The sequence below is a fragment of the Harpia harpyja genome, chromosome 5, assembly GCF_026419915.1.
Source record: "Harpia harpyja isolate bHarHar1 chromosome 5, bHarHar1 primary haplotype, whole genome shotgun sequence".
NCBI lineage: Eukaryota > Metazoa > Chordata > Aves > Accipitriformes > Accipitridae > Harpia > Harpia harpyja.
In genome coordinates this window covers 73948017-73967305 of record NC_068944.1, presented here as the reverse complement: position 1 = coordinate 73967305, position 19289 = coordinate 73948017, and the positions used below count along the sequence as shown (strand labels likewise).

The following is a 19289-nucleotide window of genomic DNA, read 5'->3' as shown; positions in this document are numbered from 1 at the left end:
TGTCTTGTACAAGAGGCCTTGATGCTGGTCATAGTTTTCTGTAGCTGTAAAATCTGTGAATCTGACAGAGTGAGCTGAAAAAAGCTCTTTGTTGAGAGATCACCAATATATTTGCCTATGCCTTCTCCTAGCAGAAGATCCACCAGAGCGTCTCTCTTTTAGACTCCAAGCTTTCAGACCCTGGTGGGAGGGACATTTAAATCTATAAGTGTCTATATGTACAGGGTTGTTTGCAGCATCTTGGCCCTGGCATGTGTGGAAGATGGGAAGAAGGAAAAAATGGAAAACATGTCCTTTGATTAGAAGGCAAACTGTGCTCTAATGGAGATGATTAGAGACAAATTGAAGACTTTGTTTGTCCATAAGGCAATAGAGTGGTTTTCTTGTGTGGCGACCTGGAAGGCTGCCAAGATGTTTCTCAGTAACTAATGCTGAGTGAGTTATGGGCACAGAAGACAACTCCACATATCTAACACTTACAGGGAAACAGGGCATACGCCGATGCTGGTGATCACTGCAGAGAGCAAGCTCTCACTTTCCCACCAGGAGCGCTGGGTCCATATCGCTCGCCCTGACTTGTCTGCTTCCCAGAGACGCAGTGGCGGAACAATTCAAGAGGAACTGGCCTTGGGACTCATCATTATAAAGACAGTCAGTTCTACTGTGAAGCTAATGATGTGATGACTAGTGGATGGCTAGGAAAGAAAAGGTCCAAGATGGATCAAGTCTAACTTGGAAAGGACTCAGTTCTGCATTGTCTTCCTTCTTACATGAAAATTCCCTCTTTCTGTAACACCATATGTCATATAAAAACATGTCCTGCCCAAAGAAGAGCTCCTGTGTAGGCCTTTGTAGGACAGAGTCGCTGTGATCTGGAAGGCATTCTGCCTGTGTCTTCTCTTGTCTCCCAGGACAGCTACTGCCAGTAGCATAGGGCAACGTCCTGGTGAAGCCTAAGCTACCAGTAGTAGCTACCACTGGTACATAAGGACTTAACACGTACTTGTCTCCTTTGTACTCCATTGTAATCAGTGCTGGAGTAACTCAACCACATCCCCGCTGGTTCTAGATAGCTTAGAGTGAGCTCTGGGATTGAAGCAACCACATTAAATAAGGCATCCTTCTCTGTGGATGACTGTGCTGAGGAGTAGTGATGAAGAGCCTGACTCTACATGTGCACGCGCAGTGGGACAAGGAGAAATGCAACCCAAAGGGATGTGTTGTGTTTACACAGGCCCTTGGAAGCTACACCACTGCCAGTACGAGGCCCAGACCCTGGCACTGTCCCACCATAGCCCATGGGACACTCGGTAGGATGGGTTCACTCTGTGCTAATGAGCTCTTTCTGAACAATGGCCAGACATGGTTCAGGGAATAGCACAGTCCCAGGCTGGGAACCTTTCCCTAACAGGGAGCGGGAATGTGGTGTCCTTTATTTGGGTGGATGGGAGTGGGGAGAATAAGTTGGCTCTGCCTTCTTGCCCTCCTGGCCAAAGAATGAGTTTGGTTTGTATAGAAATATAGAGGTGTTGAGCACTGTAAAGCAGATGAGATCTTTGAGTATGGAAGTGTTGGGCCATACTACGCTATTTTGGGGCGTGGGTGGGCGTTCCCTCAGGTAGTCCTGAATGCTGTCATCATTTTTCCTTTAGCAGCAGAGCTATCAGGTTTGTAAGTAGTCCTTATGCACATCACATCCTTCATGGTGTCTTCTTCTATGTGGTTTTGGGTTTTTGTACAGTAAACTGTGAAGTCTAATCTGAGATGTTGCTGGGATGAGGAGCCCAGTGAAATACAGAAGCTCTGGAACCTCATGGCCAAAGCCAAGAATGTGATGTATGACATATAAGGGTTTCTCACTCTTTACCAAGCCAAGGCTGTCTTTGACCTCTCCATGTGGGGAACTTGAGGCAGGCTGCCTTTCCTGCCTCCTTCCTTTGCTCCCCAATAATTCTGTGTGAACCTTATCTAGATTAATCTCTGTTTACCTGAATGTCTCTGCATCCTCAGACTGAGTTTTGGGGACTAGCAGCCGTAACGGGACACATTGCTGTTTCATAGCAGGCCTTGGTCATTTGGGATAGGGCTTAGTTCGTGGTGTCCTATGTTGCACTTTTAGCTTTGTTTTCTCTGCTATCAGCAATAGCAGCAGACAGGTGTTTGCAAAACAAAACATCCAGCTACGTTCTGCACTCATTTACATTGATCTACATACAGATTAATTTCACTCTAATGAATGAGTTACTAAGCAAGAGAGTTGGCCTATCACCACACTTAGCACTAATTAGTATTTTTCTTAGCAGTGCCTGCAGAAAAGCCGATCTGTTTTGTATTCCGAGCTGAAAAACCCCCTCTGGTTTGCAGTAATTTTCATCACCAGCATGTATGTCGTTCCTCTGGGCTTCCACAGCTGCTTAGAAAATCCTGTTGCAGGACAAAATAACTTAGCCAAGCCGCTGGCGCTCAGCAAGCGTGGGGTGCGGAAATCGAGACATGCTCTCTGCCATGGGGACTTCCCTGGAATTCATGCTGGCCTCCGTTTGCTCATAGCTGGTTTCTGTGATAGCCGCTTTCCATGCAAATAGACCGGCTTTTGTGAAATACCAGCGCGGACCTGTGTGAGTGGCAGCTGGGCTCTGCGGTAGAGGGTAGCTTTGCCTTTGTTGGAGGGGTTGGTACTTGCTCTCGGTTATTCAGAGCCTCAATTAAAGGAGGCGAGCTGTGGTTATTAGTTGTGCTCACTGGGGCAGAGCACAATGAGGTCAGCTTGGTGTGCGAGGGAACCCCCTGGATGGTTCAGACAACTCAGGCCTCCGAAAAACCCAGGGGGAAACGGGGAGGGGAAGAGGACAAAGCTCCGGGTGCTGGTGCCAGGCAGGGACACTTGGACTAAGCATGTCATACGCAGTCCTGCTCTCCGGAGGGGATGTGGGGCGATGCGTGGGAATGGTGTCGGTGCCAACAAATCCTGGCAGTGGAGCCTTTGTTTGCCGGCGGTATTTGCTGAGCTGATGGATCCCGTTTCCATTGCCCTGAAGTAGAAGGTGGCAAAGGGCCAACCGGTCCACACTGGGACTTGTGGGGTGTGTTTTGGAGTTATTAAAAGTTTTTTTTAAGAAGTGGATTAACTTCCTTAGCTCTATTTTCCATCCTCTGCATTCCCCTCTCATGTGTATTCTGCATAATTTTTATAATGAACTTATATTTTTGCCACTTCATGCTTTTGGCCACTCTAGCTAATGGCAATTATACAGGATATTTATAATCTTATCAGAAAACGCTAATGAAAAGCTTTAACGTGTCTAGCCATAATCTTGCAGCAGACTTCATCACTGTTCCTTCTTTCACATAGAAAGTCCCAGCCCAACATGTGCCCTGATACACTTCTGCAAGCACAAATCATTCTCCTGCGATCTCTGTCCACTCCCCAAGGCTGTACCTCTGCAAACTAGGTCAGGTAAACATGCACAAACCTTTGCCACGCTCAGTTAAGGCTCAAATGTCTCTAAGAGGGGAGGAATCCAGCCCGCAAAAGGTAGGTAGTAACTTCCTTAGGCATTGCAGTCCCTATGATAACATTAGCTCCTCTTCCAGTTCTCCGTCTGCATTGGTAATGCATAACTGCACGCCAAACCTCACTGAATAGGCAACTTCCCTAGTAGGTAAAGCTGTGATACTACTTTCCCATAGCCCATGAGGGACAGATGCTCTGATCCAGGACAAATAACAGCTCTGCATTGATCAGTAGTTGCATAGCTGTCTAACTCCTCTCTAGTATGCACCCACACACCTTCCCCGTTGCTTCTGGATCTTATGGGCAACTGGGAATGACCGTCAGGGAGCTTTCTGCAGGGATGCTTTTCTATAGCGCTCCCTGATAAAAACTAAATCTGATTGCCCTGTCCTTTGCCAGGTGTTTGTGAGCCCTTCAAGCTGGGCCCTCTTTGTGTGTAGAGACACATAAACATCCCAGCCAAGCTCTGTCCCTGCCTCCTCCCTGCTTTTATTTTGCTTTGTGCCCAACACGCTCTGTATAAAGTGTGGGAAATAACTGCTAAAGAACTTCAAGAATTACTTCCCTAGGTATCGACTATACTAGTAATAATCTGCCTCTATGCTAATGCAGAAGGGGGCAGCAATATCTGAGATAGTAGATGTGATTGATAGGAAGAAAAAAATTAAATTAAAGCAGTAGAGACCACCCAGTTCTCAGTGCGTGTGTGGCTCTTTGGTGCAAGGAGAACATCTTCGTTTTAGCACCGTACAAAGGCATAGACTAGTGGGGGTTCTGAGGCTGCATGACTGTATCGACCCAGTGCCATGCTGGAGCCAACAGAGGTGAGCTGGCCCAGGGAAAGACATGGTGGGTTGTGCTGAAGAAGATCACAGTGGACCCCCATGCCGGGTGAGGCAGACTGAGGACGGGGAGCTGACTGTGAAATCCCACTTCACAGCTACATAGCCCCACCTGATGCAGCACATCCCAGTATATGCTCTGCAGAAGCATCACTTAGGGAAAAAAAAAAGGTCCAGAAGGAAGAAAAGGAATTGTTACTCAGCCTAAATTTGAAATGCAGGTTACAGGGGTCCTTGGAAAAAAGATAGGGTTGTGCAAATTAAAAAAAAAAAAAACACAACACCAAACCTGTGGGAATCAGTGCTTTAAAATGTGCGGTGACTCTGCAAGGACACCTTCTGGAGATCGGTTTCACTACAGACCAGTTCTGCTGAGCTGCTGCCGAGGCATTTGATGACAGCAAACGTGTCCTTTCTGGAGTCCGTAAGAGCTTTTCTGAAGCTGCTTTCCTTCTCAGACTGGGGAGGAGCATGCAGGATGAGCAATTGCTGAAAGTTGTCCTTCAGGACTCATCAGAGGCTCTCGAGCTGAAATATTGTACTTCTGCCTGCAATTTTTAGTTTATTTCTGATTTAAACATCAATTTCAAATCTCTCGTTTCTAACTGGCAGCAGGTAAAATTATCCACCTCCTGTACCACATACCCCTGCATGCATGGGCTTGTGGACATTACATTGTGTAGGAAAAGAAACCTCAGAATTGGTTTGGGACCTCTTAGTTAAATGCCTGTCATAGGGAAAATGCTAATTCATCAATATTGAAACTTCCTGGGAAAAGCCAATTTAGATAAGTTTTGGGTGATGGAGAGGGACTGGAAAAAATTTTGAAGTTATTAAAATGTCTTATTTTGATCTTTTTTTTTTGCAAAGTGAAGAAGTTCTGTTTTCAGTTCAAAATCTCAGTTACTTAATATATTTTAAAAAAATGGTGCAAACCATGTTCCCCTTCAGAGACTCAGCATGCTCGGCTCCCTAGAGAGGAACCACAGAGACGGGTACAATCACGTGCTGAGTTTGCAGGTCCTCTGGAGGCACTGATTCTCTCACGCTGCGGTGTACCTTTTGTGGCTGTGTAGCTGAAACTTTTACAGCATTAACTCATCCTGGCATGTCTGTGTGGAGGCTTGGGTTGTATTGCTGGCAGACTAGCAGAAGAATAACACAGTTTGATTTCAAATACATGAATAAGATGGCACAGGTGTATTGCACAGTATCGCAGTCCTGTATTATGGCACAGGGCTTGATAAGTGGGAGCTTTTCTGGCACAGATAGGCTCTTAGTGGGGAATAAAGACCGCAGTATTCAGAAATGGCAGGGCTGCTGATTGATACTCACATGCTTTCTGTCTCTTGAATTGTTTCCTTTTTGTACTCTGGCTTGATTCTCTCCCTCTCCCCTTCTTGCAGAGTTGTCTTGTCTGAAGCATCATTTCAGACCTCTTTTTTTCTCCTTAAAAATGAGCGATTGACATTTTTGAGTGGGGAAAACTCTGTAGGAGGGGAAAGGAAGAGGAAGAATGCATTTGAACTGGGTGCACCTGGCTCAAGGAACAGAGCTCAGGTTGTGCCTGCTTTGATTTATAGCCCCCAAGCGCTTGCTTTCCAGGCTCCAGTTGTAACATCCTTTGTGCAGCGGAGAGAGGAGGGGGCAGATGCCCTCAAAAGCATTTTCCACTTAGTTGCTTTTCTTTCGGCTGCTCCTCTGCTTCTTCAGAGGAGAGATTCCTGCAAGTGCCCATGGGAGTGAAGCGCCCAGATCTCATGCAGACCTCCTTAGAAAGTATGGGAACTGGCAGGTGGATAAGGCTGTTTGGATAAAACTAATATTGGACTGAAGTTATCTTTCCAAACACAAGTCAGAATTGAACCCAATGCTTTCAGCCTAGCTTTTTTTTAAGTATTTGAGAGCTGTAAAACCCAGATAGTCCCTTAAAGGTCTTTAAATCTGTAAAGATGCCAAATGTTGATGTCAATGACCCTTTTAAACTCTTTGCATGTAAGGAAGCAGGCACTGGGCTTGATTCTGCCATCCTTCAGTCATTTTGCACAATGTCTTTTTCCAGCTGGACTCTGTAGCATACTGGAAGGCAGAACCAGAGAGTTTACTGAGCTCTGAAAGCTGACAGCTTGTGGTGGTACCCAGTCTGGGACAAGCCCTTGTTCTCACATGATCAATCACTTAATCCTTACGCTGTTTCCATTGGTGTCCCCAAGGTTTATCCCCATGAAGATTATCAGAGGGATGGTTTGCTCTTAAAGAATCTCTTCTGAAGAGCTCTACCACCAAAGAAGTGTCACATTGGTTTCTCCAGTTGGTGATGGGGCCTTGCACGTGCCCACTGCTACCTTCTGTCTCTCTGTGGCCAGTTCAGCGTCTTGCCCATGAAAGGTCAAATCCAGGTAGTGGAAGGATGTGGACTGCAACCAGGCAAACTGCTGAGTTTGCTGAAGTGCATCCAGGCCCTTCTGCCAGGATGTTAATTTATCCTGGCTTCTTCTAAGAGGTAACTAAAATCACTTATTTATCTTAAACCCCCCTCTATTTTGCAAAGGTGATGTTACAATTCTTTACAAAACAAAAACAAGCTCTTAACCAGAGTCAAGCCTTAGATTTATATGGAAATTTCCTTGCTTTGCTCTTGTGATATAATTATATTGCTGCTGGTTCGAGTTGCAAAGCCACTGTTACAGTAGCCCCCCAAAATACCCACGTGGAAGACGATACTGTTCCATTTGCAGTGGTGTAATTACACCAGAAGAGTAATGCCAGTCAGAGTCCCTCTTAAACATGTCCTTGAGCTATATTTCTCTCCTGAAAGTTATTTGAGTACAACCAGTGTATATTTATTGATCAGCTGTAAAGGCTTCAGCTTTGAACCAAGTTGCTTCTAATTAATTCACTTTTGTAACTACTCTGAAGTAACAGAATGCCATACCTGGATTTCTTATTATTACTCTGGTGAAGCCATTGTTTTCATAGCAATTTAACAAATAAATTAACGTTTTCAATCTTCTCAGGATTTGCTTTTTAAAAATCAGTTATAAACCCTAACTGGGCACCTCACCATTTTGACAGCACACAGATTAGGAGACTCTATGCTCTTGTCACTGTTGTTGTGGCACATGGGAGGGTAATGGACAGACTGGCTTGTACCTCCATCCAGCAGTGGGAACTGATGGCTTCGGCAGCTTTGTAGCTGTATCGCTCCGTTGGGCTCATTTGGGGAATGTGCCTTTCATGAATGCCGAGTGCAAGTGAGATTGATGGGGTTTTATAGCAAAAATATTGTAATGTTCCTATTCAGTGAGAACCAACCTACCGAAGCTTCGCATTGAGTTTATTTTTAATCATCTCAGTTGTTTCAATTACAGGAATAACACAGAACTGCTACTTTAAAAACCAAATGAAAAAAACCCATCTTCTCTCTTTTGTCAATAGCTTTTTGCAACATTTGAGTCCATCTTAAAACCAGCCATTGCTATAAGAGTTTTAGCATTTTTTTCGCTACTGTTGCTACCATCTCCCTGTTGTGAAATTTGCTGCTGGCAAAATTTTGCTTCCATATGACTTGTTTAACAGCACATGAAAAGAGATAAGACAGATCCACTTCTGTTAGTGGAGATGCTTCTCCTCCTATTTCTACATCAACACTTGCACATGTAGTATTGATCCTTACGAGTTTTTAAAGGAGTATAAAGCACAGGTGTTTCAGTTCAGCTTTTCTTACGGATGATAGAAGTCTCATTTGTTCATTACATAGATAGATATTGGAATTGATCCATATCCAATGGTGCAAAATCCAGGAAGAGAAAAGCCTTATTTGATAAAACTTCATGAGTGTGAAGGTGAGCGAGAACAATGGAATTTTCGGATGCTTGGCAGTTCCACAGCCGTGAGACGGTCAGCAGATTAGACAGTCTCCCTGGAATGCTTTCTGTTGCTATCCACAGACTATTAATCCTCATCTACATCCCTAGAGAGGCACTATGTGCTGATCTCTTCTTCCTGCACTTCGGGGATCCTCACTTTGGTAGGTGGTGTAGCTTTGTCTTCCCACAGCCAGGTGAGTAGTACCTTTAATCCTTGTTCTTCATCTGAGACGAGACAAACAGGAAACTTTCTCAGCCATGCAGCACCCTGCTCTCTTTAGCCTATGAAGTACAGGCAGCGAATGCAGCTAAAATTGTCCCAAGGAGCTCAGTAGCTGGGTCAGGAGTGACATGGTCCGTCTGTGCCCATAGAGCAGCCACTGGGAAAGGGCTTGTCGCTGTGGCTGCTGGCTTCTGGAGGACGTGCTCCAACTCAGCTCCATACTGTCGTCCTGTTGAATATTTTATGGGTCATCAGCACGAAGACATTTTCGTGGCAATTTATCTGCTAAGGCAATGGTTGGCCACTCAGGAGAAACCCTGCGGTTCACTGGGATCAAGCACACTTTGCACGGTGAAGCTTCACCTCTTTCCCAAGATGGGAGAACCGGAGAGAAAGGGGTGGACTCATGCCCCTGTGTAGCAATCAGCTCACAGCCTGGGTGGAAAGCACTGCAGCTGCTAATTGCTTTCCTCAAAACCTTGTGCTGTTTGTCGACAAGCTCCTTGGCACACAGTCTATGTATTTGTTTAGGGGAAGACACAAGAAAATTAGCTTGGAAGTGCTGAGGCCTGATGCTATATTCATAGTTCCCATAGTGCCATTTATTCCCTGTGGGAGCACGTGCAAATTAATTCTGTATGCTGCTCACTTAAATGGTGCTAATTACATCAGTCCTCTTGACAATATGTCTGCTGTCAGCCATCCAACAAGTTTCTTGCATTTTTGGGGGTGTGTTAGAGAGGGAGAGGCTATCAGTTAATCCTGCAGTGTAGGTATATCTCTTGGAAAGATGAGTCCTCACCAAGATTCAGGAGCTTCTCTAGGAAATTTTAAAGGACATCTGAAGATGGGCTAAGGGTTAGAGTATGGTATCAACCTAGACATAGGGCTGTTGGGCTGTTCAGCATTCCCTGTCTTGGTGGGGTTCTGTAGTTGTCACTTCATGTGTGATGTTGGGGTGTGAGTACCTGTAGTAGGATGGTCCTTTCTGGAATCAAGATCCAGAGCACGGGACAGGCAGAAATGAGAAATAAAAAAGGCAGTGGATGGTGACAAAAGGAGAAGAAACAAAGGCTTGGATCCAGGGTGAGAAGGTGGCATAAATGCATAGCACAGCCTGCCACATTGTGGGGAAAACAATATTTTTCACATTTATGTGAACAATTCCTGTGTAAGTGAGGCAGGACAGGAAGCAAAGTGTGGGAAAAGAATTTAAAAATTTTTTTCTTTTTTCACCTTCAAAAGGACTTCAAGTGTTTTGCAAATGCCAGAACTCCCTGTATTTCCCCTGTCCCTACTTAAATATGATAACATTTCTTGGCTGTGCACTCAAACCCTTTCCCACTTTCTTGTTTGAACTGAATGCATTTACAAATTGGTGACCTGTGACCATAAAATGAATTTAGCATTTTTGCCCAAGAGGCTCCTTTTGATCTTTATTACAGAGCTCTTAAGCAAAGGATGATATTTATGGGCTTTACCTAAACTAGTAACCATAAATGTGGCCAGAAGCGTTCCTGGGCACTGTAATGCACTCATCTGCACCGGTGTCTGGCACATTTTGGCCCAGGCAAGCTAACACTCTGTCGGAACATTTCTAGGGCCCAGATGGGTACTTATAACATGCCAGGGAGTGTTCATGGTCAGCAGCTGCCTTGTTTTGGAGGCTGAGACCATTTGTTAGCATAGACATGGTCTTGAACATGCCTTGGCCTCAGTGCCCAGGAATGCACCCAATCATGCTTGTTTTAATTGGATGGATGTAACTGTGGTGCCTTTGATAGATGTCTAACTTGGGAACCATGTGTCCTTAGGTTCCCCCTGTAACCAATAGGAAGGGAGTAGCTTTTTCAGGGGTAAATCAGGGCACCTAAATTGGGTTTCTGCTCTGAGTTGCCCTCTGAAGGAGCCTTGCTTCTCTGTTCCTGCAGAAGGAGCCAAAGAAGAGCATCCTCTTGCCTGGGACCTTAAATGTATGTTGCATGAATGCTCTCTCGGGTATAATACTTAGTTGTAGTTTTACTTGCCCTCTGTGTGGAATATAACATCTACTGACCAGTGCCAGGCACTGTGGTTACTCAAAGAATCACATTTTCTGGCTACTGTGCTGATAAAGAGGGGGGAGCCCTGCGAATGCTGATATCTACGCTCCCACTGCAGTCACTTGGGACCTTCTCCGCAGCCAGGGGAGTCTGGAGAGTAATTCAGCTGGGTGTTGGTGCATTTTTAGAATAATGTTTCAGTGGAAAAATGTGACAGCCTTGGGATATTATGAGGAGCAGGGTGGGCCGTAGCTGTGTTTGCTCAGTCTATAAGCTGTGTTGTGGGGAGGGTTTGTAATTCCCTTTCTATTTCATCGTGAGAATTTATGAGGCCCATCACTGTGGTGACAGAGTGCCTTGGTGTGCAAATATGGAACCCTCATCCATAATCAATGTAGGCATTATTTGAAGGGAAAAAGGCAGAATCCACCTTGGCTGCAGCAGCCGTGAACAAGTGATTTTCCTGGCACTGATGGACTTTAAAGTTCACAGTGTGAAGATACAGTGTGATTTCAGAAAGGAAGTGAGAATTGCATAAGGCATTAAACTGCAAGGTGGAATCATATAATTGCTGTGATGCTCTGTTTTACCTACACCTTGCTACAAATTGTAATGTTAGTATAGAAGCAATTGCAGTATCATTACACTGTCAGTGCCACCACTGTAGTTGAAAAATAAGCCAGTTTTTTTCCTTATGAATTTGTTTCCAAGGGTGGGTGGCACTTTAAGGTTCAGTTCATTCACTGGGAAAGAATATCTGACAATGAACATTTGCAAAAAGTATTTAGTGAATATGGGCAGAGCGTGGAGGTATTCTTTTAAAAGAAGAAGTATTTTTAAAAGAGTGGGAAAAAAACCCCTTTAAATGTTGAGGCTTCATAATGGTCCATGTACAATGTTTTATAAAAGAAAAAAAGGACAAATAAAGGTAGTGCTATATATAGGAGTCACTTTTGTCATCAGCTGACTGCAGGGAGTTAAGTGTGCTGGAGGAACTGCTGCACAGCAAACCATCTAAGTAATTGAAGAGCAGAGCTAATGGGGTCTGAGAAAGCTCCTCTGAGAAACTACCTTCATGAAACCTTCTTAACTTTAAGAAAAAAATTTTCTCACCAGGCCCTTCCCCTTTAAGTGTAGGCTTCAATGGGAAAATTTGTTTCAATGTAGAAAAAATTTGCAATATTAACTGCATGAAAAAAGAAGCTTGCTCTATAGAGGTGCCCCCCCCTCCCCCCACAAATCCCCCAAATCTCTCTTTCTTGAAAGGTTATTATTGTTTAGTTCTGAAAAGTACACAAGGTTCAGTGTTCATCTTTGGACAGTGTTTAAAGAATAGTTATTCCTTGCAAATATTTTAAAGTCTGGTCTAAAGTTTTAGGAGACAGCTTTTAATGAGGCCTGCATTTGCCAGACTATTTCCTTATCCATGGACAGAAGTTATGGTGGTCTAAAGAGCAGATGAGACAACTGAAATGTTTAGGTTGGGAATATCACGTTTTTTGAGAGAAAGTGGAGACTTTCTGTTGTGGGAATGGAATAATGGTGGAGATGCAGAGAGTAGCTGGATGTCTGGCAATGCACTGGGTGCTGCTGAGATTCTGGAATCCTAAAATTCTCACTTTGGAAAAAAAAAAGAAACATGGTAATAAATAACATTTGCTTTAACCTTCTTGTGTTTCTAGTCTCACCTCTCTACTTTATTCTTGTGTAACTTGACAGCTACACGTGTTCAGCATTCATTATACACAAGTCCCTGGAGGAGCCCTTGGCAGCTGAGGGCTTACTTATTCTTGAAAGAATAAAAATGAAACTGAAGAAACTGTCTCAGCAAAGTCCTAAGGACAAAAGGGTGGAGGGCTGGCAACTGGGGTTTTGTGTTTAGCACTTTACAGGGAAGATTTCTCAATAGAAAGCCCTGAGGGGCAGCAGGATCACACCGTTCCTGGCCAGGGCTTGCTATAACAGACACGATGCCGTGACTTTAACCAAACTTTCCAAGCGAGGGACTTGCCTTCAAAAGGGTATTTTAGGAAACAGCTACTCAGATTGGACTCATGGAGAAGGCAGTTCTTCCAATAATTTTGCTCTTCCTATGGTACATGTAGAAATGGAGATTCGTAAACTTGTGGGGTGAGGGGGGAACACCACGGTCCACCAGAGCGAGGTCCTGCGGCACTGCAGGCTGTGCGGTTCCCCCACGCGTGACCTGCCCCGTTGGGTCTGGCTGAGTTACTGCTCAGCCCCGAGGCAGATGTATGCACAGGCTGGACCTCCCTCAGCGGAGGGAGAGCCTCATGTCCTCCTCATATAAGCCAGTCCAGAGGTGGAAAAAGGAACTGTCAGAAAGAAAAAATTGCCTTATGGTTTCAATCTGTCTCGCTTCAGTTTCAAGGGAGAGTTTGACAGATTTAATAGCCCACTACAGTGCAAAGTCATTGCTCTGTTTGTATGTTTATAGACCCTAAATGAATCTTGTGTGTCAAACTAGCGCTTTTCCCTTTGCCTTTGCTGTTGCCTTTCCTTCTCCTTTTCCTCTTTTCCTTTTCCTCTCTCTCATCTCCTCTCTCTCGAATTTTTCCTTCCTTCCTTCTCCCCCCCCACCTCGTTCTCTCTGCTCTTTTCTGTTTTGCTTTTGCTTTTCCCTTTTTTCTATCCCTTTTCCCTGACTTTCTTTTGAAATGGCTTGGAGGCAAAGAGACGTAAACTATCAGATCATTCACATTGTTCTTTTCCAAACTCACAGCCCTATTATTACGGTTTCACGACAATATGTTATTAATATTAATTTAATGCTAGTGAAAGTTCCTGAGCTGACATGCTCTTCTGACATGTCTCTGATAGTGCATATACTCTCTAAGACGTATTGTCTCTTTTAATTTTAAAATATTTGACAGCTTTGGGATTTTTTTGTAGGGAATATTCTAAAGGATGATATGTAAAAGTGAGGCTTAAATCACTCATTATCATCAAACAGATCTCAGTATGATTTGCTTACAAAAAAGGATGTTATCTGCAGTTAGATCACTTTCAGAAAACTACATTGTACTTCCTTGAACAAGAAGCTCATACAAACCAAGTCAGCTTATTCAGTGCTAAATAGGATTCAGAGGAGGATTTCGCAGTCATATCCCCTCTGGATGACATCCCATCCCTCAGGCGTGTCAACCACACCACTCAGCTTGGTGTCGTCTGCAAGCTTACATACATAGAGCTTCATAGTACAACCCTAATTATGGGACTTTGAAATTATGATAATGTATTGCTATTAAAAAATGAAAAATGATTCATAGGTATAGCTATAGAACAGTTTGCCTGATCTCACTCACAAAAAAAAAATAATTGATGTCCAAGCCAGTGAATAAAGTATTACAGAATGGGAATTATTATGTATCCCTATTCAAGGATTATAATTTTAGGAGAAAGAGGTCATCTCTAACAAAACTAATTTCTTTCTGTGGAGAGTTAGTTTGGTTGATATGGCAACTACCTAGATATAATACATTTGTTCTTAGGCATTGTTATTGCGTATTGAATGACATTTGCATTAAAAAGTAACACTCTACAATGGATTAAGAGCTGACTGATCTCATGTAGCAGGTGTCAGTGGAAAGTCATCATTTCTAGTGCAATGGTAAAAGGGTTACATAGCAGTTCTGGTGCTATTAAAAAATTCCATGGACATAAATGCAAAATCCTTGCTGACAAAATTTGTAGATAAAGTAAAGGATTGACAGAATATTACATAAAGTTGAGGCCAAGGAAGTACTTTTAAACAATATGTATTTAAAAGCAACTGCAAGCTCATATAGATTTGAATGACATGGCCAGAGAGGACATAACAAGGACTGGTGGCTGAAAGTCAGTTCTGTCTTCTCTTTTGCAAATCTGTAAATGTTTACAAATTTGTAGAGATGTAGCTCCAGTGCAGATTTTATTACTCTTACTGCCATTTGTGGTGGATGCTCATCGCTTCAAATCCTCCAAGCACCGCGAGTGTTTGCTCAAAGTTTGGTGTGGCTGTAGCAGAAAGAATAGGCCTAAACACTCTTCTTCGGTGTTAAAATGTTCTCCTATATCAGGGATCTCATAGAAATGCTCCACAGGAGAGGAACAGATTTGTCTTGCCTTTCCTATCAATGCACCCCTTGGTGTAGCAATGAAACCCGATTGCTGGTTGGGACCAATTGATGTGCTGTCAGGCTGGCATGCTGCTCCTTTGGACACAAGTAGCCATGCTGCTAACTTGGATGGTAAAGCGCTAACCTCTTTTGTGCCTCTGTGAATTATTCTGTAGCTGGAAAGTGAGCATTGCAACCGTTTTCTTTCCCTTGTGGACTATTTATGCTTATGCCTTAGATGCAGACAGAAAGGTAGAAGCCAAAAGGAGCACAGGACATTTGTAAAATGAAGGCCAAAGTGAGGCCACGGTACCTTAAGACGTAGTAAGAGAGTTAAAGGACAGAGCTGGAAGAGAATAATATTATTAACATTGGCATTTCTATTTTTTGTGGCAAGACAGTTCTGCACCAAGGCCAAGTGCATGAGTTTGCTGTATAGTCCTGGTTCCAAAATAGGAGCTAAAACCAGGAAGATTTCGCTAGCTTATACTTCCCTGCTAGGAAGCCATGGTTCTTTCTAATTGGACCTGGTGGAGGGTGTGTGATATCATTAAAGATTGGAGTGATAATTTATATATCTATAATTCAGACATTACTTCCTTGTTGCATGAAGAGGTACACTGCCGTGTCTGAGATGTTTTATTCTTGTCTGTGTATCTCTCAGGAGTCCTGGGCGGCAGAAGTGAATGACATTTTTGTGATTTTATTCATGCCTTCCATTTGTTTACTCTTTATTTGGGGAAATTTTGCTCATTTCCATTTCTTATGTTCCTTACTTTACTGCATAGCCATACATCTTCCAGTTCTGAGACTAGGGCTCAGAAGTGCTGTTTACTGCACTGACTCAGTGCCTGTAACCAAAAGAGCATTCGTTGTTAGCAAAGCCAAAATTTAAAGGATCAGTATAACATCTGCATAGGGCTTCTGACACTTCTAAGCAAATCTTTTGTCAGTACAGCTTACTTTTGAATGGGAATAGAGGTGGCCTAACTTTGGCTCCTGCAAGTCTTAATGGTTTAAAAATTGTTCAACTCTTGAAGTTCAGCTAGCAGAGGAGAGCTTCCCTAGTGTGTTGGGAAGTTGTGCAGACTTCTGATAGAGGGGAAACTACCACATGTTTTCACATGTCTAATGTTGAGACATAAGTGGGTTTGAGTGATGTATCCTGGCTTTCAAACCACCAGGTATCAGGGAGCAAAAGAGACCTCTGGCTAAAATTTACACAAAGTCACCCTGTGCATCAATCAGTATTGGTTCCTGGTGTGGTGAAAAAACAAAGTGACTACTCTGAATTTTATCTGTAGAAGCAGCAGCCCTAAAGATGGTCCAAAGAAAATATGAAATGCCCTGGCTAACACACGCTTGCATGAGTAATCAGTCTCTGGCCTCCCCCACTGCTGCAGTAAAGGGATGCCTGAATGTGTTTGACTGCTTTTGATTGCTGTGTTGGCTGTTGGGGCTTCTGGCAATGACTTTTACAGTCCCCTTTCTTTCCACCGAGCTGAGAGTGCCTCATCTGCAGCTGATAATCTGTGCTGTAAATTCATTAGCACAATAAAGCAGGAAAAATTTCTGATTTCATTGCTAGGCTTAACCAAACATTGTGGAATATTGTTTTTTTTCCTGAGTCAGGAAGCAGAAGGAGAGATACAGAGCATGCTGGCCATGTCCTCAGGAAAGTAATTTTTATCTCATGATTTTGGATGTAGCTTCACAAACAATTCAAGGTAGACCTGCTGTAGAAGGTCTTCAGAGAGCCCTGTGAGATTGTGCCCCATTGGTGAGGGTGTTACCCAGGCTTGGTCACCTTCAGCTCCTGGCTCCCCATCCCTTAGGGAGCAATTGGCCCTTGCTGCTCCTTTACGAGCACAACAATTAATGATACTGAAGGAATAAAGTACTGAACACCAGGTGGAGATGATGCTAAATACCATATGCATCAAGATGAGTATTGCAACTGCAGAGAATATGTGTATCATCATGTGTGCAACTGGGCAAATGAAGGAATGGGACTTGGCTGTCCTCACCTGGTTGTTCTTTAAATCAGAGAAAGGACATAAATGTGGGGCTGTGCAAGAAGTAAGAAGTCAGGGGTTCATTTTTATATTCTCATTAAACCGATTCCTTCTGTCCTGATTTCAGCTGGGATAGAGTTAATTGTTTTCCTAGTAGCTGGTATAGTGTTATGTTTTGGATTTAGTACCAGAAGAATGTTGATAACACACTGATGTTTTCAGTTGTTGCTAAGTAGTGTTTATACCAAGTCAAGGATTTTTCAGCTTCTCATGCCCAGCCAGCAAGAAGGCTGGAGGGGCACAAGAAGTTGGGAGGGGACACAGCCAGGGCAGCTGACCCAAACTGGCCAAAGGGGTATTCCAGACCATGTGATGTCATGCCCAGTATATAAACTGGGAGGAGTTGGCCTGGGGGGATGGCTGCTGGGCAACTAACCGGGCATCGGTTGGTGAGTGGTGAGTAATTGCATTGTGCATCACTTGTTTTGTATATTCCAATCCTTTTATTATTTTTATTGCAATTTTATTATTGTTATTATTATTATCATTATTACTTTCTTCCTTTCTGCTCTATTAAAGTGTTCTTAACCCACGAGTTTTACTTTTTTTCCCCGATTCTCTCCCCCATCCCACTGGGTGAGCAGCTGCGTGGTGCTTAGTTGCTGGCTGGGGTTAAACCACGGCACTTGAGCTATGTGTCCCCATTGTTTACAAGTGCGCAAATACCTATTGATCTGGGAAAACAAAGCATGAATAAATGTTGCTTCAAAGATATGGCAGGAAAGACGTGGATAGGTAGACAGTTCTCTGCAGAAAAGCATTTACCTGCAATTGTGTTGACACTAATTGGAAGCATGAGAAATGGCTGACAAAGGTTGGGTATTCTCATTACATTTTTGGAACCTGTGTGTAGGGGTGAATATTCTTCAAAGTTTTAGTCATATTTAACTCTGCTTTCTGCTTGAACAAACTCAAGGAGCAGACACATAAATAGTCATGGTCCTGGAGGAGTGTTAACAGGGGAATCACACGTAATACAGTAAGATATAGGAGAGTGGGCACTTTTTTGTCTCTGACACTGGCCTGTGATGGGACCTTGGTGTGACTAAAGTCCCTTCGTTCTTCTGTGCTCTGGATTCTCTTTCCTATCTTAGCACTTTAGGTTTGAGTTTTTTCTGGGTAGGAGCTGTCCTTTCTGAAAAGTTTGGGCAGCACCCCAGTGTCAGCTGGGCCGTCAGAACTTCCAACCAATCTGAGAGTGGAATCTTATTCTATCTTTTCTTAAGTTTTTGTGACTTTCATGCAGATTTACAGACCGGTGAAAGAGGAAAACCCAGAGTGATGTCCTAGCTCAAGGAAAGGCTCAGGTTGTCTATTCTGTTTGGCTTCTTGGCTGGCCAGTCAGCAAAAAGTGGCTCAAAACCAGACGTAGTGTATTGGGTCTCTTACGCAGCATGTGGTTAGGGGATAGGATAGAGGAAGGGTATTTAGGACATGCAGAGACTGGGAACAGAATTATTGCTGTGGGACTATGTGCAAGAGTTGGACAAAACCCAGGAGATCAACCTTTATTAGTTCTATAGCTTCTAAAATGATGTGTTTACTTGTGATAATTTTGTACTGGTTCTTTGGCTTTTCAGATGTCCTGTGTCCAAATGTCCATGTGGAAGGAGATCGATTCAAACACACCAGTGGGGGGACTGATGAGATTCCAGGTAAAGAGGCACACTTTTCTGCTGTACATCTGGGAATTGAAATAGTATAATTGTATGTTTCTACTGTGATGCTCTGATTCACTACACGTTTCCTAGTTGGCATTTTCTTAATCCAACACACATTCAGTGGTGGAGAAGTATATTAGAAACTGCGGGGCTGGAAAAGAGTTATCTGTTGACAGTCAACAGCAAATTAATCGTGAGCTTTCTTTTGATATGGCAGCAAATTAAAAAACCAGTGAAGCTTAGTGTAGTAGATAAAGGACTGCAATAAGTCTTGGAGATGACTTTTTTTTTTTACCACTCCACGTTTGGTGAGTTTCAATGTCCATTTATTTGATCTGTGATTGTTGTGGGACATCCAAGCACAATGGTAATTACCACTGAAGAAATGCTTATATATGTGTAAGTAAGAAAAAAAAAAGATAAAAAGTTTCAAAAAGAACCATCTTTTCTGAAACGCCAGTGAAAGATCAAGAGGAAAGCCAGTCTGGTGATATCTCTGCGTTTCTGTGAGTTCTGATATATCTTTCCAGCCAGCTGAAGGACTTAATCTGTCAGATATATGCGTGGGCTGCGCCTCTTTTCAGCCCCCCAAGACTGTTTGAGCTGTTGGCAGAGAAAATCTGCCCATCAAGGATGTACTGGGAATACCTGTGACTGACCCAAGAACATAAGTCACTGCAGTGGGAGGCCAGAGGCTCTTCTGCAACTTGATTATGAGTAGAAATGGTCAAGGTTTGACAGCTCTGCTACTCGCTCAGAGTTTTTTCATTGGGGGATTTTCACTGCCTGCACAAAATATCAGTTCCAACTGTGCTGTCTGTAGGCAGCTTATTTTGGCTGCAGTCTGATTACATCTATGCCTGTGATAATGCTGGGTGATAACCTCTTTTCTGGTCATTAGACCCAAACTCATAATCCCCAAACACCCATTTTCAACTGCTGTCT

General features: G+C 43.4%; 1 protein-coding gene across 2 annotated transcripts in view; it reads left to right on the top strand.

Moving 5' to 3' along the window:
- COL22A1 (collagen type XXII alpha 1 chain) overlaps nucleotides 1-19289 on the top strand; it is a 235023-nt gene that overhangs the window by 48612 nt on the left and 167122 nt on the right. For both annotated transcript variants that reach the window (XR_008235346.1, XM_052788276.1), the window contains exon 4: nucleotides 18264-18338. Coding sequence is in view for 1 of the 2 variants with exons in the window: in XM_052788276.1 (XP_052644236.1) it covers nucleotides 18264-18338 (75 nt within the window). In the remaining variant the exon portion in view is untranslated. The remainder of the gene's footprint in view (nucleotides 1-18263; nucleotides 18339-19289) is intronic.